This window comes from Syngnathoides biaculeatus, chromosome 16 (genome assembly GCF_019802595.1).
Source record: "Syngnathoides biaculeatus isolate LvHL_M chromosome 16, ASM1980259v1, whole genome shotgun sequence".
Taxonomy (NCBI): domain Eukaryota; kingdom Metazoa; phylum Chordata; class Actinopteri; order Syngnathiformes; family Syngnathidae; genus Syngnathoides; species Syngnathoides biaculeatus.
The window spans coordinates 22,335,309-22,360,339 of record NC_084655.1 but is presented as its reverse complement, the minus strand read 5'-3'; the positions used below and the strand labels follow the sequence as shown (position 1 = coordinate 22,360,339).

The 25,031-nt window shown below is 44.2% G+C and overlaps 2 protein-coding genes and 1 non-coding gene across 5 annotated transcripts in view; 2 read left to right on the top strand and 1 right to left on the bottom strand.

Moving 5' to 3' along the window:
- Positions 1–49: 49 nt before the first annotated feature.
- Positions 50–14,921, top strand: usp36 (ubiquitin specific peptidase 36). 2 transcript variants are annotated; one of them, XR_009798873.1, is made up of 21 exons: positions 50–209; positions 3,032–3,297; positions 3,409–3,630; positions 4,414–4,524; positions 5,353–5,455; positions 5,528–5,595; positions 5,676–5,746; positions 6,824–6,906; positions 6,995–7,106; positions 7,190–7,330; positions 8,615–8,715; positions 8,800–8,938; positions 9,067–9,423; positions 9,537–9,764; positions 10,240–10,346; positions 11,077–11,661; positions 11,796–11,989; positions 12,057–12,227; positions 13,479–13,594; positions 13,679–13,869; positions 13,961–14,921. XR_009798873.1 is itself a non-coding variant. In XM_061846931.1 (20 exons), the coding sequence occupies exons 2-20, from the start codon at positions 3,045–3,047 to the stop codon at positions 13,808–13,810; spliced, it is 3,294 nt and encodes a 1,097-aa protein (XP_061702915.1). In that variant the 5' UTR covers positions 50–209; positions 3,032–3,044; the 3' UTR covers positions 13,811–14,921. The 2 variants fall into 2 exon arrangements, 1 of the variants encoding a protein (XP_061702915.1); XM_061846931.1 differs by having other exon boundaries at positions 13,679–14,921.
- Positions 14,922–15,896: 975 nt separating this feature from the next.
- cyth1a (cytohesin 1a) overlaps positions 15,897–25,031 on the top strand; it is a 42,580-nt gene continuing 33,445 nt past the window's right edge. Inside the window, exon 1 of one of the 2 annotated variants that reach the window (XM_061845359.1) lies at positions 15,897–16,254. In XM_061845359.1, coding sequence (XP_061701343.1) covers positions 16,236–16,254 — 19 coding nt within the window. In that variant the 5' untranslated portion in view covers positions 15,897–16,235. Of the gene's footprint in view, positions 16,255–21,455; positions 21,643–25,031 lie in introns of those variants that run through there. The other variant, XM_061845356.1, reaches the window with a different exon arrangement.
- Positions 20,236–20,308, bottom strand: trnas-gga (transfer RNA serine (anticodon GGA)). Its single transcript has one exon. It is a non-coding gene; the product is annotated as a tRNA-Ser (tRNA).

The window sequence follows — 25,031 nt, the reverse complement described above, 5'->3', positions numbered from 1 at the left end:
TCTTTGGCGGAATAATGACGACTTGAGTCGCTGATTGGCTCAACCTTCCCACCGAGGCGGGTCCCGTTCGCCGATTGGTTTGCGCGAGGTGCCCGTCAAACTCGTCACCGCCCTCTCATCATGCAGCATGGGCGAAAGCAGCGGTAGACCGACGAGCGACATCTGAAAAGCGGTCCGGTTCGTTTTCGAGGATCTCGAGTGCTTCAAAGGTGAGGCCGCAATAGTTTTTGGGAAAGTAAAAAGTCCATTTTTCACACGAGCGAACCACATCGGAGCAAAGCGAGGGGCGCTCGGAGCCCCTCGGCCACGTAAAGTTAGCCGAGTGGCTAATTAGCCCCCGTCGTCCTCTTCTCGAAATGCGAACTCGGTATTGACTGCGCGACATTAATGACAACCTAGAAGCACCCCACGGGCGGCCGTGGGGCTTCACACCGGGACGTGTCGTCGCCCTTCTGACTCCTTGTAATGTCGACGTTCGTGCTCGGTGGAGGTTAGCAACCTAGCATGCTAACCCCACGCCGAGTGGCCCGACACGTCACGGTCAAAGAACACTTTTAACGCTGCCTAGGTGAAAACAGGAAATAAGTTTTTTTTAAGTTAAAAAAAAAGGGGCGGAAATGAAATAATAATGTATTGTAACAAAGTATTTATTTAGTTTTCCATCTGACAGCTGGAGCTCAATGCGTTGACGCGATTGGTGACGGCATTGGCAACCGTCGTCGTCTACTCTATTGCGGCAAAGTCCCTTCAGATTGTCTCCCTCTTAGCATTACAATCGTCATGCACGTTGACATCTAAATCAATGGGAATGATTGGAAAGTCAATTTATTTCAGCACTGGTGAATTGTATTGATAGATTAAACAAGGGAAAATTGCTGCCAAATTTCTACAGTAAGAATTGTTGTTTTTCTCCAAGCTGTCATCATCAAAATTATATATATCAAGAAAATCACGGGAAAAATATCTCTGAATGTGCTGCCACGGCTATGAGTTTTTTAATTGAATTAAAATTAATCTTTATAATTTATAAAGTGTACCATTACAGTATGATTGATTGACATCAATGTTTGTGATTTGGCCACCATGCAAGTCTACAAACTAGCAGTGTAAATGATCTGATTGTTATTGATTAAATTTCCCTTTCTCTTACAGAAACAGCAAATGAGTGATTTAATTTTAAAAATACTTTTTATTTCCTTTTTAGTTACCCCAATTTTGAAGGATGGCGATGATAAAAAAAAAAAACATTGCGAATAATTGACACCACCCTAAAACATTTTATTGTGTATAGATGCCAAAAATTCCTGAAAAAGCACTTAAAACGGAGAGGCTCATAAAGCATCAACGCCATGCATCAAGCATGTTCACAATTATGAAACCGTTGCATATAAATGACAATTTTGCACACTTGCAGTTTTCAACATAAACACCACCATCATGTAATTCCATCAATTGTCTTAGCTCACATACTCGTCTAAATACCACGCTAGCACAAACTGACATGTCACACATGGGCAAAGTAATACATACACAAGCTCTTAACATAAATGCTGTGAAGTCATTAAACTTTTGGGATTTACACACAATAGTAAATACATGCATAGGTTCACTGCATGTCTCCAGATACAAAATAAGATCTGAAATCATTTTTTTTCTAGCACATACCTCAGGTCAAATAATTTCCAACATGTCGATGAGTGAGTCCTTTTGCAAGATGTGTCTTGATGATCAGGCTCTTGTCCGAAGGAACGTACCGTGAAAATCATGAATTCTCTTTCATAGGGGAGATTAAAGTTGATCTTTTGAAAAATAGCGACGAGGTTGACAACACTGATTGTGCTTTTGTTCACAAAGTCCTTGTTGTTCACTGCTGGGACCTTGGGGGGAATTTTTTTTTTTTTTTTTTTTTTTAAGCAGTGAACTCATACATCTCAAAATAAAATACCGACTTTTAGTCTGGGGAATATTTTATAATATTTTTTCAGTGTGTTACTTAGGATTTAAAAAAAAAAAAAAAAGAGCCAGATTGCGATTTCTGAAGCTCGGTTCTGCACATTTTCCATTTGCTTTTGTTATGTAATATCATTTATGTAAGCACTGATGAATTGAAAATTATTGAATTCCTTTGTGCAAGCATGTTTTGGCTTTTTTTAAAGCCCCTTGAATAAGCAATTAGTTGCAATTAAAGGGCTCCTGCTATTTGCGTAACGGCCGTGTCGGGCATCGTGCCCGCGGGCTGCTCGTCGTATTTTGGCTCTGTGACGGCGGCATGTGAAGGTCGCCATGCCCTTGTGCATATGTTCAGGCCTCTTTCGCTCGCCCCCCCCACCCGTATCCCCCTTTCCCCCACTCGAGTGACATCACCGTCCTCCGTTATGTCTTTCCAGCCACTCCATACAGCAGTTGAATGATGTGGGGGGAGAATGGTTAGATCCAATGTCGAGCACTACCACGGCCTGCTTTATGATTATTAGATGACTGGTAGATGCTCGTTGTGGTCAGAGCACTCTAGGCTTTTAGTGCGTTCACTTAAATTGTATTTAAAGAGACAGTAGTGGTCGTTAAGCCAGTACAATAAACAAGCCGATACCGGGGCCTCTCGGTTTATGATTGTCCCGACTTTTCGATTCTACGAGTGATATGAGGTCAACTAGCACTTCGTTTTTCCACCAGGTTGATGTATATTTATGGCTGGGAAGTGTTTTTTTTTTATGCAAATCTTAATGATAACGATGACTTTACTACTGTGTTAGTGTAGGGTGGTGATAAATGTCTAAAAATGATTACAGCAGAGACTCTTTGTTGCTCATTGATGCTGCAAACAGACAGAAACTGTAACAGACTGCTTTGGCAGTTGTTTTTTTTCATTTGTATTTGTGTTACTCCACAAAAAAAAACGTTTTTTTTAAAACATTTTTCAATTTATTTATTTATTTTTGGGGAATTCCTAAATTGACATTGAATCAACTGTGTTGTTACTGGCAAATAGTGCTCGTTTGCTTCCATGAATTGACCATTCGCCTCTCGTCAGTGATGTTCCTACAATGCCGATCGTGGACAAACTCAAGGAGGCGCTAAAGCCCAGTCGAAAGGAGCCGGGCGACGACGGCGACCTGAACAAGCTGCTGGCCTCCTCGGCCAAGAAGGTGCTCCTGCAGAAGATCGAGTTTGAGCCCGCGAGCAAGGGTTTCTCCTACCAGCTGGAAAGCCTGAAGAACAAGTATGTCATCCTCAATCCCAGGAACGAGGACGGCGCCGGGCAGAAGGCGGCCGAGCCCCCCCAAATCAAGAGGCAAGGTAAACTAACGGAGCGCTTTGGTTTACATTCGCCATTGTAGCCTTTTAATCCACACGTCTGTGCTTTACAATATGAAATGATCTTTTTATAACGATTGTACGTGTGTGCAGTTTCAGAGAACACGGTCGGGGGCCAGGGCGACGGCATCGCCGCGCCGCAGAAAATGCTCTTCCCGGCCAACAAGCTGACCCTCAAGTGGGAGCGAGTGTACAGGGTGGGGGCCGGCCTCCACAACCTGGGCAACACCTGCTTCCTGAACTCCACCGTGCAGTGTCTCACCTACACGCCGCCGCTCGCCAACTACCTGCTCGGCAAGGAGCACAGCCGCGTCTGTGAGTCCTCAATCCCAAACGGAGCCCAGACTTGTTGGGTTTGGAAAGAGACCTCCGTCCATCCGTTTTTTTTTTTCTTTTTTTTTTTTTTTTTCCCGTAGCACCTGTCACTGTTTACTTAAGATGACAAGAAGGGGGGCACACAGGTCTGGTCGTCAGCCAATAGCAGACAAACAAGCATTTACAGTCACGTTCACACCTACGGACAATTTCCAGTCTTAAATTAAACTCGTACGATGATTAAACCCACACAAGCATTGGGAAAACATGAAAAAGATGGCTGAGGTGGGCCTGAGCTGAGATTCGTAACGTGATGAGGATGTGCTAACCGCTAACTACTTGGCACACTCTGCAGCCTAACATGAAATTATAAAATTTTTACCACAACTATATTTTTTAGATATTTAATTTAATTCATTTTAATTGTATTTGACATATCAGAATTAGTCTTAGTTTTCTGATTGTAATTGGTGGCATTAAAGTACAGATGTTACAACGGGTGTGCTAACTGCTAACTACTTGGCACACTCTGCAGCCTAACATGAAATTATGACATCTTTACTGCAACTATATTTTGTCGATAGATATTTAATTTCATTCATCTTAATTGTATTTGACTTATCAGAATTAGTCTTAGTTTTCTGATGGTATTTGGTGTCACTACAGCAAAGATGTTGAAAAATATGTTCCGGTTTACAGTGATGATATATACGCAAGTGTGTCAATACTCTAGAAAGGAATTTCTATGTAATGATTAATTCTGTGCTTTTCGCTCCCTTTCAGGCCACCAGTCGGGTTTCTGTATGATCTGCGTCATGCAGAACCACATCATCCAGACCTTTGCCAACACGGGCAACGCCATCAAGCCCGTCTCCTTCATCAGAGACCTGAAAAGTGAGACGCACTCCCACCCCACCCCACCCTCCGCAAGATCGTGTTTTGGTTGTTGGCGTGAGGCAACCGCTGTGGCGTCACACTGCAGTGCATTAGACCAGCGCATGCCGGGGAAGGAATGAACGGCTGGCGAATGGGGAGAGTGCGAGATGAGCTGTTAGTTTAAGCGCTGGAGTCTCAAAGGACCCAAAAAAATAAAACCCCTCCCTCGCTACCTGCTCGCTGCTGCAGTCTCCGTAACAGCACCCCCCACACCCCCACCCCACCGTCTTTTACTCCAGTGCCCTCTCCGTCTCCTTGCGACTGCAGACTTGGTTGCTTTAGCACAAAAATACTCGTGACAAGGCCGTTGGGAAACACAACACGTCGTCATCACTATTGAATCACTGGGGAAAAATAACAGTTTGAGATTTCCGCCCGCTGGACGTGGCTTATTGGTGTTTGCGCAAAGCGACGCTTTGCTGGGAATGCAGCGATGAGCGCACTAAATATCGACCAGCTTTGTTCGCTTATCTCCCCCCCCCCCGGTGCCTCCAAGAAGTGCTTGAAGCTTTCTGAACTGCATTAGCGCTAATATGATAAAAACGGAGTGATAATGTTGCATGATGATGATTGTTTTGTCTGTGTTGCAAAAGAAAACCTGGGTGGTCACTCCGAAAAGGATACCCCAAATCTGCCTTGAAGTATACTGCTGTTGCATTATATCATGATTAATTTTGCTCTTTTAGCAGTTATTAATGAACACCACACTCATGTCATAAATTTTAGTATGCTTAATGGTGTGATGAGAGTTGCCCTTCAGCATTTTTTTTTTTTTTTTTTTGGCAGAAATTGCCCGACATTTCCGTTTCGGTAGCCAGGAGGACGCACACGAGTTCTTGCGGTACACCATTGACGCCATGCAAAAAGCTTGTCTCAACGGCTACCCAAAGTAAGGCCTTTTAGTTTTCTTTTTTTGTTGTTGTTCCGCAGCAACAAATATTGATAGAAAATTCGTGTGTAGGCTTGACAGGCAGACGCAGGCCACCACACTAGTGCACCAAATCTTTGGAGGTTACCTGCGCTCAAGAGGTATTGCGTTCACAGGAACACTTCACGCACGATTATGAGTTGATTTGATTTGAGTTATTTGTATTTTCATCTCTTTGCAGTGAAATGTTCCATTTGTAAAAGTGTGTCCGACACGTATGACCCTTACCTGGACATCGCAGTGGAGATTCGGGTGTGTTCCGACATGCTGTGAAAATCTAGCCGGGGGCGGGGTTCCAAGTTCTGATGCTTTTCCCCCTTTCTCTTTATTACAAAATCTGGAAACAAATTTAACTGTACAAATACAACTTAAGCGTACCTAAAATGCTGGTTTTAAATGGTGACTATTCAAAGTTACCTCGTCCTGTTTGGAAGAAGTAATTGCCCTCTAGACCTAATGCTGCGTACACTCCGGAAAATGAAAGGTCGCTTGGCCACGTGTCCTTCGCTTGAGTTTGCTCGTGTGACACATTTGGACGCATTGAAAGTGAAAGCTCGACAAGGGGCCGGGCGTCCCCTCCATGAGGGTCCAACAACATTACTTTGTCGGCAAGCAAGTTCAGCCGTCCCAGCTTCGAGGGTTTTGGAGGTGAATTTGTGAATGCCCGCGTCATTCGCGCCGCGTCTTCCACGGCGCCCAGCACGGATTCGGATCTGTCCGTGTGAGCTGCGTTGATTTTATATTTTCTACGTCGCATTGAAAGGCCCAAAACGCGTCGGGTTTGTACGTAGCATTAGAACTGGTCGGGCCACCCTCAGCAGCAACAACTGAAATCAAGCATTTTCTCTCACTGGCGAAGACTCTTTCACATATCTGTGGAAATGTTTTGTCTCACTGTTGCTTGCAAAAATGTTGGAATTTTTTCAAAATAGATGAATTTCCTCCATGAATGGTCTTGTCTTGCCACTGCCTTTTTTGTTTTTGACACGGGGCATTTTGCCCCATAATAAATGAGATCACAATTTTAAAAACAGCATTTCAAGCTGACTTGGGTTACATTTGTTTATTTTTGTTAGTTTGATCTTCAACATTAAACTTTGCAAAAATGTAAGAATTTCAGAATGGGGCTAGTACATTTCACGGCGCTGTAAATACTTATACTGTAATTTTAATTTCTCTTTTTTAAACATACAGTGACGCCGTTTTAGCTCTTTTCTAGATTTTTCTTCTTGATAATTGGTCTATTAAGATATGTTTATTATTTTTATAATTTATATTTGCTCAAAATGTATTAAACTCACATTGTACTGTCCTCTTTCCGTCTTTTAGCAAGCTGTCAACATTGTGCGAGCTTTGGAGCTCTTTGTTAAACCTGACGTTTTGAATGGAGAGAACGCCTACATGTGTGCCAAGTGAGTCTAAAACCAGGTGTACATGTGGTCTCATTACATTTAAGATGAGTGACGATCAAGATCCCACCTCGCGTTTATCCCCTTGCAGGTGCAAAAAGAAAGTGCCGGCGACTAAGCGCTTCACCGTCCATCGAACATCAAATGTGCTGACGCTTTCCCTCAAAAGGTTCGCCAACTTCAGCGGAGGGAAAATAACAAAGGTCGGCAAATAATTCTTTGCGTGAAGGACCGCTCCGGTTTGTCGGCGCATCTGATATTTCCCTCCTTTGTGCCAATTTTGTAGGATGTGGGCTATCCAGAGTGCCTCGACATCCGGCCCTACATGTCTCAGAGTTCAGGCGATCCCGTCATGTACGGCCTCTACGCCGTCCTGGTCCACTCCGGCTACAGCTGTCACGCCGGACACTACTACTGCTACGTCAAGGTGTGACCATTACATATGCCAGCTTATTTGTAAAAAATAAAATAAAAATAAAATACAATTAACAGAGGCCTGGGAGGAAATTTTTGTTCATCCCAAATTCTCAAATGGGTGAACCCTTCAATTAAGTTTTTTATGGATACACTAAAAATATGGATTGTATGAAAGCGTATTGCTGCCACACCAAAAAAGTCGTTATAACGTGACAATGTTTCACGTTATAATGTGGTTAATTACACGTTATAACGCGAATCATTTTGTTAGAACATTATTCATTTCACATTATAACATGAAATTGTGTTTCATGTTATAACGTGAGATGAAACACGTTATAACATGTAATTTATCACATTATGACATGAAACATATCACGGTAAAACCTAATAAGTTCTATGTTATAACCTGAAAAGTTGGCGTCAACTTGTTGCGACCCTGTGGTCACTCACATCCTTCCAAGGTGGCATACAGGAAGACACAGCTAGAAGTGCACTCTGATTGAGTGTTGCACAAAATATGGATTTGGTGAGCTTTTTACAGACTTTTGGTATACCCGAGGATTGCCTCTTACGCATGGAGCAGGCGCATGTAGGAATGTAGTAGAACATGTAGTACAACAAGACGTAATTGCCTTTTGGGGGGGCAGGGTGAAGAGGGGTAAAGTTTATTTTCGACGTTATAACATGAAACGAATCACGTTATAACGTTGGACATTACATGTTATCACATGAAACTTTCACACTAACATGAAATGTATTACGGTACAACGTGAAACTTTTCACATTATACCATGAAATGATTCACATTATAATGTGTAATTAACCACTTAACATGAAATATATAACATGAAACATCCACATTGTAATGTCAAACATATCACATAACGTGATCGCAACCTTTTTTTGTGTGTGTGCGGCAGCAATACGCTTCCGTATGATTGGTCAATTTGACCTGCTACATCTTCAATTATCGGTGGGAAAAATAATACAATGAAGAAACGCATATTTAGACAATATTTAGATTAGAATTGGATTACAAATAGTGGGGGAAAAAGAGACATCCGCCCATCATGAATCTTGTGGTTTGATTCAGGTGTGGCCAACGCGTCAACTTGTGTGTCGATTGATAGTGTGACCAGTCCTGGCCTTTTCTGGCTTGTGTCACTGCGAGTGCACGTAAAGGCCCGTTCTAGCAAGATGCCCTCCTATTTACCGTCTCTCTCTTGCCTTCTGGAGACTGGAATTATATCTATTATACTTTGAGTTCTTTTTCTGTGTTGTGTTCATCTAGGCAAGCAATGGACAATGGTACCAAATGAACGACTCCATGGTGCACTCTAGTAACATCAAGGTGGTCTTGAACCAGCAGGCTTATGTGCTTTTCTACCTGAGGTGAGCATCCGTGGACAACTGCAAGATTTGGCTAACGTCTTTGTCTTATTTTTACTGATTTATTTGTGGTACTCATTATTGAAGGATCCCGGAAACAAAGAAGAACGCGGACGGGTACATTGGCAAACAGGGAACGTTGCATTCTGGGAAGAACAGTGTTTCGTCAGAGCAAATAAAGCGGCTCAATCTCAACGGACCGCTCTCTTCCCCGCAGGTCACCAAGGTACATCCATCGTATACATGTGGCTCGTATACGCTTTTTCGGGGCAGCGTATTATATGAAAGGATGACATGTTTGGAAAACTCATCACTTCTATTTGAATAAATATGCTTTCTACGTCCATTTGACAGAAACTCGAGCCAGCGCAACTGCGTAAGATCCAGTCCATGGACGGCGGGTTGGGCCTGCCGGTCGCCAGAAACAACACGAGCAACCAGCCGCCGCCCCAGCCTCGACTCTCCAGCTGGGCGTCATCTTCCAACGGCGCCCCCAAGCTCTCCAGCGGGCCCACGGTTATTGAGGAGCCCTTCAAGAAGCTGAAGAAGCCCTCCCCTCAGAGCCAGACGCGCTGCGGCACGCCGATGCCGTCCATCGGCAACGGCAGGGCGGACGAAGACAAAAAGCAAGATGGTGGAAGAGGCCTCACTGCGTCTACCTCATTCAAGTCTCTGTCCGACTCCTCCTTCGCCGACACAACCGAATCAAAGGTAGCCCGACCGTTGAGCCTTTGCTTTCAAGCAGCCACACATTCTGTTGTCCTCTGATGTGTGCAAACTCATTCATGGACCACGTTTGCGCGTGCATTCATTCTATTAACCAGGACAGCGCGAGTCCTAAGAGCGCACCCGCAGGAGGCGCTCCCGCTACCTCTCGCAAAGCTTCAAGCGGCGCGGCGTCTCCGGCCAAGAGCCTGGAGCGCTCGCACAGTGCCGAGGAGCACAAGACGGCGAAAACAAAACCGCCGGTCCTCAACAACATCACGTCGGAAGCCAACGGCAGCACCATGTCGCCGCCGCCCGCCAAGAAGCTGGCGCTGTCGGCCAAGAAGGTGAACTAAATTTCCAGCCGCGCTGCTACAGTAGAACAGGGTTCGCAAACATTTTACACCAAGTAACGCCTCAAAAAAAAAAAAAAAAAAAAAAAATTGGTCTTTACAGTTTATGGCATTAAATTTGAGCGTTGTCATCAGATCTCAAAATAATTTTTCTGAGACGAAAAACATTGCATTGCTCCTTCCAATTTGATTCTATAAAACGTTGTCACGTTAACGTCTCCTTCCTTGTATTGGTCTAATCAACCACAGTGTATATCGTTTATCTTCTTTTCCTTTTGTACCTTTTTTTTTCTAACCATTTCTAATTGTTCTCTGCCATGCCCCCCCACCCCGTCCTCTTTGCTCCTCCATCTTTTTCCTGCCATCCCACCATCCTTTATTTAATTTAATTCTCTCTTTTTTTTTGTCACATTCATGGCTACTTTTTTCTTTTAGACCACCAAGTTTTTATTTTTGTCGATAACTGCAGGCTCGCAGCCGGAGTCTGAACAGCATTGAGGCTCCGCGGCGGCTGTCCGGCGACCCCCTTCATCCAAATCACCCAAACCACCCCGCCGCCACTCCCGACACTCACAGGTAGGACGTCTGTTGTCCGTTTCAGTTTGTGGGAAGGACAAACTTAGGGAAGGTACAATTAAATTCACTTATAAAAAATCACGCTGTTTTACCGTAATTTCCGGCCTACAAACCGCCACTTTTTTGGCTAATTTGTGGATTTTTTTTTTTTCTAACGGCGGCAAGGGGGCACTTGAGGGGAAAAGGTAAAAATGACACCGGTGGAATATATGTGCCGAGGAAGTGACTTTTACCGGCCCTGTTAGTGCTGTGCTAGCGTTAACTCGCTGCTAGCACGTTGCTGCTGTGTTACTGCCGTGTCTCAGTGATATCTACTGGTAATTTTTATTTTAACCGGCATTTCTAGCGCTAGCTTTAGTGCGCCGCTAGCTTTAGCGCGGCACACTAGCGTTAAACTCTTTTTGTGCACTGTCTTTCCTTGTAAATATCTCGTGTTTCAATGTGAGTTGCAATGTGGGCACTTGCGGCTTTTACACAGCTGCGGCGTATCTATGTACCAAATAGTATTTCCTTTAACTTTTTAAGTAGGCGGCATGATGGAAGGCACGATGCGGTAATGGTTAGCACATCTGATTTACCGTTCTGAGGTTCCGGGTTTGAGTCTAATTTACGTGTTCTCGCCACGCTTCATCACTCATTCCAAAAACTTGCTGTTAGCTAACACGAATCTGCGCCGCCTCCACAATGCATCGTAAAAACAACATTTTTGACCAAGTTCCTCTTTTCCCAGAGCTTTACCGCATTCCCCGGAAAACCACTCATCGCCTTTGAAATGGTCCCTCCTCGCTGCGTCGCTCACGCCGCACGCCGACGCCTCCCTGAACGGCTTCCGCCGTCCCGCGCAACACAGCCCCGAGTCTTCCCAGCAGCCCCAAGAAGAACCAAACGGCCCACCAACTCAAAAGGTCAACCAAAAGAGGAAGAGGAAAAAAAAGCGGCGGTGCTCCGAGGCAGAAGCCGACGCGGGCGCGGCGGCAACTGCGCCGTCCAACCTCGCTGGTGAAAAGAAGAAAAAGAGGAAACGAAAGAGAGAGCAAGACGACGGAGAGAAGACAGCACCGAGAGAGAGCGCCCCGTCGCATCTGGACCCGCCCGAGCAGGAAGAGGACGACTGGTGCCAGGCTGGCATTTGGAGTCTCTCCCGCCCTCAGGTAGCCGAGGACCCCAAGCAAAAGCCACCGACGTGTCAGACCAACGGGAAAGAACACGCGGTTGACTTTGGATTGTTAAAGAAAAAGAAGAAGAGAAAGAAGAAGAAAAAAGTGACGCCGAAAGCTCCGCAGGATACAAACGCACCGTGTGTCGCGTCAGAAAGGTGAGAACAGGAGTTATGCATTTACTCAACTGCAGCAGTATCGGAGAGGAAGGCCTTCAGGTCCAATGTGTTTCATACCAAGGACTTTTAGCTTCATTTAACCATGGAATCATTTTAATTCACTCGCCCCGCAGCCGTACCGAGGCCGCTGCCGATCTCAGCGACGAGATTGTGCGCACAAAGAAAGTGAAAGCCAAGAAGAAGAGGCTGAAAGAAGAAGAGGAAGAAGAGAGTCGGCCCAGCTCAGACGGACAGAACGGTGACGCAGCGGAGCCCCCGCCCAAAAAGAAAGCGGCGGGGGATGAAAAGCCACGCAAACGGAGCACGGGTACGCACAGGAAGAGACGGTAGAAATGGAGCGTGGTGGTTATTTGATGGTTTCTGTTGTTTTGCAGCGTCGGTGGTGATTTGGGACAGCCAGGTGAAGGACGGCTACAGGCGTTGCCCGGCGCCAGCGAGCGACGCTTCGGGAGAAGTGCTGGCGCGCGCCTGGGACGGCAAAAAGAGCAGCGAAGTGGTGGAGGAGCTGCTCCGGAACGCCTCGGACAGAGCCTACGGCGCTAGCGGTGAGACCCCCCCCCCCCCCCCCCGCTTATTTGGGGTTCACCAGTTCAGCGTACGCCAATGCCTTGAAATGAGAATTCCTTTTGTTCTGTGATCTCAAATCATCTTCCATCCACCCATTACCTGCACCGCTTATCCTCACAAGTGTCACGGGAGTGCTGGCGCCTATCTTCAGACGGGAAACGGGGTACACCCTGAGCTGGTTGCCAGCCGACACTTAAACAACCATCGCACTCACATTCACGCCTACAGGCAATTTAGAGGCTTCAATTAACCTAGCATGCGGATTTTTGGAATGTGGGAGGAAACAGAAGTGCCCAGAGTAAAAGGACAACGTGCAAACTCCGCACAGGTGGGGTCGGGACTTGAACCCTGGTCCTCGGAACTGTGAGGCCGACACGCCAATCATCTTACCCCATCAAAGTGAATGAAAGCACTTTATCCGTTTCAGCTTCCCCAATTACACAAAAATGTTGTACTGTTTCAGTGAGGGGAAAAATAGCTCCCTACAAAGTACCGTAATCCCCGGCCTACAGAGCGCACCTGATTATAAGCCTTTTGTAAAGGAAATACCATTTGGTATATACATACGCCGTGGCTGTGTAAAAGCAGCAAGTGCCCACATTGAAACCCACACAAGATATTTACAATAGACGGTACACAGATAGTTTAATGCTAGCGCCATTGCACGTGCTAATGCTACGCAGCGCTAAGAGGGCCGGACCGGTAAAAGTCACTTCCTCGGCACATATATTCCAGCAGTCTCACTCTTACCTTTTCCGCTCAAGTGCACCCTTGCGGCCGTTAGAAAAAAAATTATTAAAATTAGCCGCATCACTACATAAACCGCAGGGTGAAAGTGTGTGTGTGTGTGGGGGGGGGGGGGGGAGTCGTGGCCTATAGGCCGGAAATTTGTCACATTGCATCAATTGAATGCTCACTTTGCCCACCAGTGGGCAGTATGAGACAGACAAACAGTACCGTACACAGGCATGTACAGAACGTGTTCCAGTACCAGTCATGCAGTTCCCGTTGTGTGTTGGCATTCAGATAGCGGACTACGTTTGTTTTATGTTTACTTTGACACTAAACTGAAGTTGGGAGTGTCGTAAAACGGTTTGAAGCCACTTTTTTTACCTCCCGCTCGATCACCTCACGAAATGAACTCAACCTTTTGTGGCTCGGCCATTTTGACGGGTGTACAGTCCGTTGTCTTGACGCCTTTTTTTTTTGGGGGCCTTTGTCCGCTCCAGTCCTCAGTTGGGACGGCGACGTCTCCGCCATCAGTCGAGATGCCGCCCAAGATGTCCGCCGTGCCAAGTCGGACACTGTGATCGACGAATGGGACGAAGACTTCGACAGTGGAAAGGTGAAAGCGGCATTTGGCTCGTTTGGCTTTTTTCGGGGGGGCTTTCCAAATGATCTCTCGTCCTTTCCGTCGCGGCACCACCAGGTGAAGAAAATGAAGAGCTACAAGAGAGAAAAGTGGCGGGGCGGCGGCAGCATCTTCCAGAAGATCCAGGACCGCCGCAACAAGTGGTCGGTGATGCCCGGCGGGAAGCGAGCCTTCGCCGGGCGTCGCTGACGCTCGCCGGCTGGACGCCGAGACGACACCAAAAAGAAGAAGGAAAAAAACCCAACCTTGTAACTCTTCCACTTTTTTGTTCTCACTTATGAATGAGCCAATCACAAAGAGTGGGACTGATGGACCACCATTTTGTATCTCCTGCTTCAGGTTCTTCTCGCCTCCCCCCCGGCCCCCTTTCCATGCTCTTGTCCCATTTTCAACACCTCTGTGCCAACCGGATCTGCCTCAGATTCAGTTCTTTATGCTTTGGGGGATTTCTAAAATTGTGTTCGGATTTTATACTATTTATCTGCCAGTGTTTTATGTTGCAGTGCAGAGTGTCTCGTTTTTAAGGACGGACCAGTTTTGGTTTTTTTTTTAACACCCCCGTCGCCCCCTCCCCTCCCCGTCCACAATTTATGAAGCTCCAGACGTGATGTGGCCCATTGTGGGCGCAATATCCGATATAATGTGTGCACAAAGGAGAGTTTGGCAAGGAAATGGCGTGGTACCTTTGCTCGGTTCTAGCAAAGGTGCGCATCATTTTCTTACCCTGATGTCCACCAGAACGATGGCACACTAAACTCGCTATTTTGGGCAGATGATATATCATAGTAATAATATATTTCACTGCCACAAATTAGCATTTTGTGCTCATGCTATGTCTATTGTTTCCACAATTTAGTTTTTTTCTTCTTGGCCTTTTTGCACCCGGGCCGAGGTCATGTCACATTTGGAACAATTCTCCCCTCCACCTTATTACTTTATTATTATGCACAGGTTCATATGAGATTCAACCCCACTGCTCTGGTTAATAGTGCATTTGCAGTGGGGGAGTTCAACGTTGCATTTGTTTTTTGCTCCACGTTCATCGGTCGAATTCGTGAATTTTTAGCTCTATGCAATTGTTTTTTTCCCCCTCGCTGCTTGTCACCTCCACGAACTGGACGGAGACTCAGGAAGGCCGTCCCCGTCTTTACTGTACGCTGTCTGCTGCGTGACCCCCCCCCCCCCCCCCAAAACACCACCAAAGGTTGAGCGCGCTGGGAAAAATGCAAAGTCGTCTGGCACCAGAGCAGGATTTCCTCAAAAATCTGGTCACGTACCGATGCTAACACCCCCCCCCCCCCCCCCACACACACACACACAACTTCCCACAGAGTTCGGACCCCCCCCCCCCCCCCCCCCCCCCCCCCCCCCCGCTGACGACACAAAATGTCTCGAGTGTACAGGCCTCCCATACTGTAACAATTTTCCCCTTCTTTCCATTCTGGAGATCTCGCCTTGAATTGGCTTCTATATGTATATATACATATACATAATAGTGTTCTGAATATATGAAAAAGACACGTTTAATGGTTGAGTCCGTGGGTGTTGGTCTGCCCCGCACGCATTTTGTCAAGAGGCCACACAGCCAGCGAAACGCACCAATATGAATTCAAATAAGGTGCAATAAAGTAACTTTTTTTTGTTTTGGTTCAAGGTGTTTTTGTGTGGGAGTCTTCTTTCCTCCCCTTTGCTCACTCCTCCTTGAATCCCATTCTTGTTTCCTTCCATCAGTCATCTCTCGCTTCCTTTTCTTCTATCACTTCATTTCCTTCCATACATTCTTTCCACACCTGTCCCTTCCTAACATACGTGACTGTCATATCTTTCCTTCCTTATCCTGTTCTTCCGTCGTTCTCCCCTCCTCATTCTTTCTTTCCTTCCTTGATTTTATATGTCCATCCTTCTTTCCTTCCTTTCTTCCTTCCTCTCAAATCACGTTTCTTTCCGTACTCTGGAGCTGTAATGAACCCACTAAAATAAAAGGACTGCAAATGCAGGAGTCCGACTATTATGCTAACGTTAAAAATTAAAGGGCGGCACGGTGGGTCAGCTGGTAGAGCGTTGGCCTCACGGTTCTGAGGTCCCGGGTTCAATCCCGGCCCCGCCTGTGTGGTTTTTATTTCCCGGGCACTCCGGTTTCCTCCCACATCCCAAAAACGTGCAACATTAATTGGACGCTCTAAATTGCCCGTAGGTGTGATTGTGGGTGTGGCTGTTTAAAAAAAAAAAAAAACCACCCAACTTTTTTTGCAAAGGTGAAGTTGAAGGCTGACGTCACTAGGACGGGGGGAAGTGGGCGTGGTTTCTCGCGCGTGTACGCCAACCGGCGGCGTCAGGAGTCAAGCTGCTCTCGTTCGTCAACGCGTCCACAAGACGTGAGTTTGGTTGGGCTTTTTCTTTCTCTCTTTCTTATTTTATTGTTGCGGGGGGGTTGAGAGGGCTGCGCAAAGTAAAAAAAAAGGACCGGGACGAGGATTGCGGAGGAGGACACGAGCTCGAAGGAGGAAGCAGGTTTCCGGCTCGCTTCGGGCGGTTCTCTTGACAGCCGCCCCCACCTCCGCCCCATCTCTGCCGGCCACCGAGTCCTCCGTCACGCCGCTTGAAGAGCACCGCCATGGAGGGAGACCCTCCAGGTTTGTCCCCAGCAACTCTCACTTTCTCACATCTGCCGTGGCACTTGCGCGATGTTTGGAAAAAAATGTTTTGGTTTTTTTTTTTTTTTTTTTGAATAAGCGTCACTGCAGATATGACGGCACGCCGCGAACTGGAGTGAGCAACTTGAAATGTGAAAATGATGCAAAACGATTCCTCGTCACGTGCTGAGGTTGCCCAAGGAATGGGACAGGCTTTTGGATCAATTATGCATCACTTTTTAGTATTCGGTGTGCTTGCAGAGCGTCTCAAAATAGAGCAGCAGGAAGCAGTAAGCCGTGGCCGCGGTGCAATGTATGCAACTCATGCTCTTTAAAACAAGTATTTATTATAGATACTGCCAACAATTATGGCTTCAATTCTCATACGTTTTGTTTTCTGTTTCATAGCTACATTTTAAAAAAACATAAATATCCATCTGTCCATTTTCTTTGCCGCTTATCCCCACGAGGGTCCTGGAGAGTGCCGGAGCATATATATATATATTTGCAGAAAATCCTCCAACTGAACTGAAACGTATACAGTATTCCACATTTAAGCATACATACGCTGTATATAATTTTGTATATATATATTTTTTTTTCAAGAACTTGTTTTTTGTCATTTATTTTCAAACGTTTTTTATTTTATTATATGTAGATTTATAATGCCATTTGTATTTTTCCGTTGTTTTTTTTTACACTTTTCATTCTATAAGTAATTGTAGCAAAACCTCCGGTCCAACCTTAAAATATATACTCCTGCCTATAAATATATGTATATTTAGATTTTTTTTATTGTTCCAATTTATATTTTTGCTATCTGTATCCTATCTTTTGAACATTTATTTTTGTTTTCATGACGAGTTTTGTAAAATTTTATATATATATATATAAAAAACATTTTAAAATTTCAATTTTTAAAATTTTTATATAACCACTTTGGGCAAAACACCCTATCAGATACATACATTATCCTCAATATAAATGTAGATACTGTCTATTTTTAAAACATAAGTCAAATCATTATTTAAAAAAAAAATAATGTTAATTGTATTGTATTTTTTTTTAAATGTAATATTACTCCACACTAAACATACATTTAAAGACTGATGTACATAGATTTAAAAAAAACTTTTAATTAAAAAAAAATCATTTTATTTTGACACATCCATGTTATTTTTTTATAGTAGTTTTGTCACCATTTCTTTAGCGTCCACTGACTACGACGAGGCAAAAGTTCCAACGTAGCTTCCGACCTTTGGCATCTCGAGCGCAGTGAACATTTTAACAGTTCGGAGGCTTAACCACCACAGGTGTGTGTTTACTTTTTCTTTGGCTTTATTTTATTTTTTTCCCCATAACACCACAGCTGGGTCCTCCTACTATTCGATGGAAGCGCGGCAGCCGCTTGTTGTCACAAATTGAGAAGAGCGGAGCTGTCAAAGTCGCAGCCAGGCAGCCGAATCTCAAGGGAGACGCGCTGTGGATGCTAATAACTATATTTAAAAAAAAAAAAAAAAAACAATCAAACAAAGCGCGGCACAGAAATGAATGTTAAAAAGCGAGAGCGTCTCATTAGTATGCAGCGTTCGTGGCCATCCGAAGTTCTGACTGTGACACTTTGATGCTGTCGTCTATTTTTAGCGTTCAGCTCGGGCCTGTCAGCGGGGCGCTAACGTTAGCGTTTTTAAGTAGGAGGCGTAAGGCGCGATGCGGTAACGGTTGGCGCATCTGATTTACCGTTCTGACGTTCTGGGTTTGAGTCTGATTTGCGGGTTCTCGCCGTGCTTCATCACGCATTACAAAAACTTGCTGTTAGCTAGCATGAATCTGCACCGCCTACAGAACAGACTCTGGTTGTTGCTTGAAAGTGGCTCAGGATCTCGGCTCGGCCTGGCTTATAATGTCACGAAGGAGGAAATTGCGTTAGGGGTGTGGTTATTATGTAAATTAGCCTCCACTGAAGTGTAGAACTTCTTGCTCGCAGACGCGTTTTGTTAGCCTGACAGCGTAATGGTCGGCCATTTTGAAATCAGGTTTAATTTCGACTTTCTATCGCGGAATCAATAAGAAACACTAATGCGTTTGATAATTTTTTTTTTTTTTTTTAGGTCTGTGAAGGCAAAAGTTGAACGGAGGCAAATTGTTTGGTTTTGTTGAATTTGTTGTCTTTTGTTTTCTGACAATGTTCAGAATTAACTTGGGCCATTTTGCTGTTATGCTAGAGATTCTCGAAAATGGGCAAATAATGTAAAAGTTACTGTTTTTAATTATTATTTCACACTTAATATTTGGGCAGGCACTCCAGAGACCCAGCTATTTGTACACAAGCCAGTAAAAGTCACTGATCTAACAGTGATCTAAGACTGGATAGCGCATACGCATCGAGCAGTATGTCAATGATGTAAGCCAGTTCGCCGCCATCTTGGTACTCCCAAACATGTGTGGGGCATGTCTTACAGGTAGATTATAGCAGGGGTTTCCTCAAAGTTTGGCATGTAGAATTAAAATTGGTCATGTGAGCTTGACATTTTTTCAGTTCTGGTAACATGAAGTATTTTTAATTGGACTTAGGGCGCTTAGGAAAGACATATAACAACACCGTGACTAGCAAGAAACCTTGCATATTACCTATGGCCCAATTTCCGTGACACGTTAACTTTTCCCAAAATACGCTGTTGAAGCACTATCATCATAACACAGCAAAAAACTATGCATTTTTTTCTTCATAAAAACATTAAATTTTGAGTCCATCAGTTCGATATATTTTTAGAAATAATGGGAAAATACGTGCTCGACGCATTGTTCATTTGTCTCTGCGATGTCCCATTTCAGACAGAAAATTTCAACTTGTTTCCTCGCATTTGAAAATCTAATTGAATTTGCAGAATTATGTATTCTGAAATTCATCAAAAAATTTACAGAAAAAGTGTTTTCTTGCTTATTCACTGATGAAGTTTGAGAAAATATTGACATCGCTTTTTTTCGTGAAAAACCGTCGGCCTAAAAAGGTGAGGCAGAGAGTGAACAGTGAACAAGCGTAAACAAAACTTTGTTCAAGTGAATAAAGATCATCAGAAAATTTTAAAAATAAAAACCCTTTACAAACAAACCTTAACCGTGTAAATCTTTCTAACTTACCTGTGGAATGTTTTCTCACAGTCACGAAACTGGCGATTAACGCAGAGGTCGACGTAGTTGTTTTGGGAATATCAAGATGGCGGATGGCAACTTCAGTTTTGGTGGCCAATGAGCCATCCAGTCTTTTTCTTTTTTTCTATATCAGTGGCAAAAGTCCATCGTTCGAGGGTTGACGTTCTTTGTTTGCTCTCTGTCTCCATCTGGTGGCCGGCCGGCCGGCCAACCAACATCCTGTCCTGATGTCGCATCGGGAAAGTCTTGTGACGCGGCACCAACGGCGGCCGTCGGCGTTTGGGCCGAAGAAAGTCACAGTAAACGTCCCCTCAGTGGGATTCACGTTTTGGTATCTGACGCGTTAGACACTGATGTCTATAAAATTAAAGAGTGGTGCTTTACGATACGCCTTCGACTTGTTCCGCGTCCATATCCGTAACTCGAGCCGACCACCTTCTTTCGTCGTTGGAGTGAATGGAAATGCCACGAATCCCCTCCAGCCTCCCCCAATAACTCAACAAAAACGATTGTAATATGTTTTCAAATAAGAAAAACGGTGCCTCGGTTCTCGACCAGAATCCGTTCCAGTAAACGGTTTGAGAAGTGATTTGTTTGAAAACCGAATCGATGTTTCCCATTAAAATTAATGGAAAAAGAAATAATGCGTTCCAAGCCTTAAAAATTTGGCTTTTTAAAGCATTTTTTTTTTAGCTTTTCCTAATAATAAACGGTATAGTATAAATATGTGCGTGTTTCTTTTGGCTTGTCCCTTTCGGGGTCGCCACAGCGTGTCATCTCAGATGAACGCCGTATGCCCTTCCTGACGCAACCCTTCTCAGGGAGTGCAGGCCCCAGTGGGATATGAACCCACAACCCCTGGTTTTCCAAACCAGTGCTCTAACCACTGAGCTACGGGGCCTCATAGTATAAGTACATGTATAGTTTAAATACTTGATATAATGAAATATTTTAAGAAATATATTTATTTTTTGCTTAAAATGTATGCTTTTGTAGCAGAGTATGCTAGGCTGGGAGTGAGTGCGTTGCCGTATCTGTAACGACTGGGCCTCCGAGCCTTGTAAACTTTTTTTTGTCTAGAAAAGTGCAGAATACGTTTAAACAAGAAACTTGCGATCTTTGGAGACATGATTGGGGGTTAATACGGTCGTCCTCGATAAGAAGAAAAACAACAGTCACTACCGGGACACGTCTGCGTACAGAGGCTGCGTTATACAAAATAACAAAAGTGCGCTAGTTGCGCTGCCCGCGTGATGTCATTTCCGTTTTTTGGGGGGGCGTTCGAATAGACAATAACAAAGCGTGTCGTGGGTCAGCTGGTCTGGCCGCCCGCAATACGTTATTTCCGGGTTTTGTCAGGGCCGTTCGAGTACCGATTTTCATTCGAAAACAGAAGCAAAAAAATCTCAAAATTTTTCGTTCAAAAACCGATTTGTTTGAAAACGGGGATGTTCGAGAACCGAGGCTTTACTGTATAGTAAAACAGCAATGACAATAAATCAAATGTAGAGGGGGAAAAAAACCCACTTTGTGACATTATTTGCTTCGATTCGGTGGACATTGTGCTGCTTCAACACAGCAGCATACTGTCCAAATACACATTGAGCCGGTTCCGGGTCCTCAGTAAGATTCACCTGTCTTCGCGGTTGATCAAGAATCTATGGCTGCGATACATTGTTGTATTTATTATATTATTGTTCTACCATCTGAACACTGCCGCATTGATGCTAACCATTAGCACCGTTTATTAGCATTGAGCCAATTGCTTTTGACGTACTCGGGCAAAAAAAGAAGATTCCGATTTTGAACATCCGCAGACAGTCGCACTAAGTACACGTTCGCGGAGGCCGCGCATGTTTGCCGGAGAGCGAGAGGGAGAAAGGAGGCGGTGGAGAAATTCTGAGACACCGACACGAAAAGAGGAACCGGTTGAAAGCGGAAGCGGTCGGCGCCTTGGGAAACAGGCCACGCCTTCTCAGCGGCGCCGACGACGCTCCGCATCCGCTTGCGTTCATCCGATCATCCTGGATGAGTCGACGAGCCTCTCGGTGGACGGCCCGCTTTTTAATTTCAGCCTCTTTAACTAGCGAGTGAAGAGCTTTATAAATTTGATATCGTTTACTGTTATTATTATTATTATTATTCTGTCAGACATGGGGACAGTGAGCGAACTTTGCGTGTCCAGCCTTCACACGTTGTTGTGTCCGGCAGTGGAGGGGGCGCCGAAAATGCCAGGTAACCCATTTCAAGAACTTCAAATATGTGTTCCGTGAAATTGTTTTCATACCGTCCTGCCGCTTCTAGTCTATGCGGATGTTCAGTTGTTGTTTTTGTTTTTCGTCCAATCAGATGTGAGCTCGTACTTGTCGCCATGGCAATCTAAATTACCCAAGGCCTTCGGAATAAGTAGCGATGGCCAACTAGCAAGGGGACAGTTCTTGAACCAATCAGAGTTCACCTTCATCCCCGGAGCGCTGGCTGGCTGTGACGTCACAAATTTTCTGCCCTCTGATTGGTTGAGCTACTGTGATAGTCAATTTAACCTTTTAGAGCACAGGTGTCAAAGTCAAGGCCCGGTGGGCCAGGTCTGGCCCGCCACATGATTTTATGTGGCCCATGATTGTTGTTCATATCTGCCCCCAAATTTCAAATTTTCACATCATAAATTATGTTAAGATGTTAAGTTGTTGTTTTTGTTTTTCGTCCAATCAGATGTGAGCTCGTGTGGTGTCGCCATGGCAATCTAAATTACCCATGGCCTTCGGAATAAGTACCGATTGCCAACTAGCAAGGGGACAGTTCCTGAACCAATCAGAGTTCACCTTCATCCCCGGAGCGCTGGCTGGCTGTGACGTCACACATTTTCTGCCCTCTGATTGGTTGAACTACTGTGATAGTCAATTTAACCGTTTAGAGCACAGGTGTCAAAGTCAAGGCCCGGGGGGCCAGATCTGGCCCGCCGCATCATTTTATGTGGCCCATGATTGTTGTTCATATCTGTCCCAAAATTTCAAATTTTCACATCATAAATGATAACATTGAGATATCACAAGCACTTGTGTGTTAACAAACATGATCAATAGTTGAAAAACCCATTACCTTTTATGTCAGATTCCAAAAGTAGTTCATAAATTGAATGTGTAAATATGATGAGGCGAAAGATTTTCATGGTTTCACAGTCATAACGGCCATCAGAGGGAATCTGCGAGAAAAATGAGTTTGACACCCCTGGTTTAGGGACATAGATTATTGTTATTAAAGTTGGATTTCAGCCTTCCATCCATCTTGAAAGCAACTTTATTGCATTATTCTTAAAACCAAAATGAGGTAATATCTTGCTTTTAATTTGGAAAACATCGATGAACATTTTTGCACATTTTCTGACGAATTTCCTGTTTTTTTTTTTTTTTTTTTTAAAGTTTAGTAGCTGCGTGTAGTGTCGCGGATTGCCACACGAGATTTTTCGGCAATGCCCTGACGTCAACGGCGCGCGTTTGCCACATCGTTGTGGAACATGTTCGATATTTGCCAACAAATATTTCACCGAGGAAACCCGACGGCTCGTTGATTCTCAGCAGTAAGAAAAATCCGGTATATTTATTGTGTGAATGTTTTCCTCTCAGCATTTCACAATAAACAACCATTTTATTGCCGTTTAGCGTTTAGTTTGTTGCTCAGCGGTATTATTGTCAATAATGCTTTTCCCTCAGCATTTCAACAAATATTTTCCAGAGAAATTAAAATTTATCTAAATGCTCAAGTCTTAGCATTTATATCTTAAGAAAATATCTTTTGAGACATATTTGTGAATGATGGACTCTCAGCATTCACACGGTAAAAAAAAAAAAAATCTGGACCAACAGCATTTTTTGGAATTATTATTCTCTCGGCATTTATACACAAATAATTTCCAATATTAATTAATTTATTTATTATTTATTAATTTATATCTAATATTAATCCATTTTACATTTCTATTTATAATAAATCATTTTCAACGTGTATTGTCCTTGAATCTCAGAATTAGCGTGAACGCTTAATTCTCAGCATTCAGTTAAATGAAGAAATTGTTTGTCGGCAACAGCGTGAAAGTTTTTCTGACGGCCGACGGCGCGATTGCGAATCAGGTCTTCGCGGCTGACGTCGTCGTTGACGCGACTCGACGGCCTGCGGCGGATCAGCTGCTGACGGGGCGCAACGCAAAGGGGAAGTGTCGCCCGTTTCCCAACGCCTGAGTCAGCGTTACGCTTGTGCCAGTGGCGACACGTGTTGTGTACGCGTTTGTGTGCGTGTAACGCAGCGCGACGGCAAAATCCGTCGGCGTGGCTTGCGGCGGCGGCACCGTCTCCGCTGGAAACCTCGAGTGACCTCTGAAGTGTTGTTACCGACGGTAATCGAGATCTGGTGGGCGTTTTGGGCTCCCTGAAGTCACGCGTTAGCGCCCCCTGGAAAATGATGATTAATATTTTTTTTAATTGTCCCACGACAACCAGTCAGAATTTGGTGGACATGCCCATCACGGCTGGGTGTGTGAAAAAGTCCGAAGGACCCACACCCAGAAGTCGGCCATTTTGGGTGAATTACACACTTTGCCGAATCCTTAAAAACTAGAAAACTAAATTACTGCGGCTCGGTTTATCGAGTATTTGGATAAAAATTCATTTGCATTATGAAACAACAATATTGATTCATAATGTATCCGATGGGGTCGCCATCTTCACATTCTTCTTTGTTAATCTGACACTTTGAATTTTTGTTGTTGTTGTTGCTTTAAAAGGCGGGGCCTCACCTGATTGGTGTCTGCCTGTTAGCTGGCTAACAGTCAGCCAGTCTGCGTGTTTTGTGATTGGCTGTCAGTTGTGGGCTCCAGAAGTTCACGTATGAAGGTGCTTTTTCTTTTTTTTTTTCATTTTAAATTTCTTTTCTTCATAGAAGTGATCGAAAGTGCACCGGCGGCTGTGTCTAATACTGACAAGTCATTTGAAATCCCACTAGCGTTCTAGGCAGGACACGCCCCCGCTGCAATATGATTGGCTGCTGTATCACGGTGGAAAGATAAGAAGTTCCAGCAGCCAGAGGAAAAACGTTTTCCTTTCCAAAAGCTATAATTTTCCCAAAAAACACTTTTAAAAAAATTAATCATCATATTTGAACATCGTAAAACAAAGTGTAAGCGTGAAATGTTTACATTGTAGGTATTATAGCGTGTGGGTGTTTGGATGCGCCTTTAAGGGGCGGGGCCCGGTGGGGCGGTGTGATGGCGGCCAGCCTGCGTCTGAGACTCTGGCAGAAATCCGCTGATTCACTTTTATATTTTTTTACATTCACTTAGTTCATGCAATATTTGTTAAACAAATTCCATTTTTTTTTTCATTTTGAGCTGTTTGATGAATAAATAAAAATTACATTTATGATAAATAAAACAATTAAACTGTATTAAATAAAAAATTTTTACATCAACTGCAGTTTTCCCCCAAAATTGGATTATAAAATATATTTATCCTTTTTATATAATTAAATTGTTAGTGATGGTATAAACAATAAAAAATGCGTTCAACCTATTTCACATAAATTAGAAAATATTTTTTTAAAATGTATCAGTTGTAATTAAATAAAGAATATTT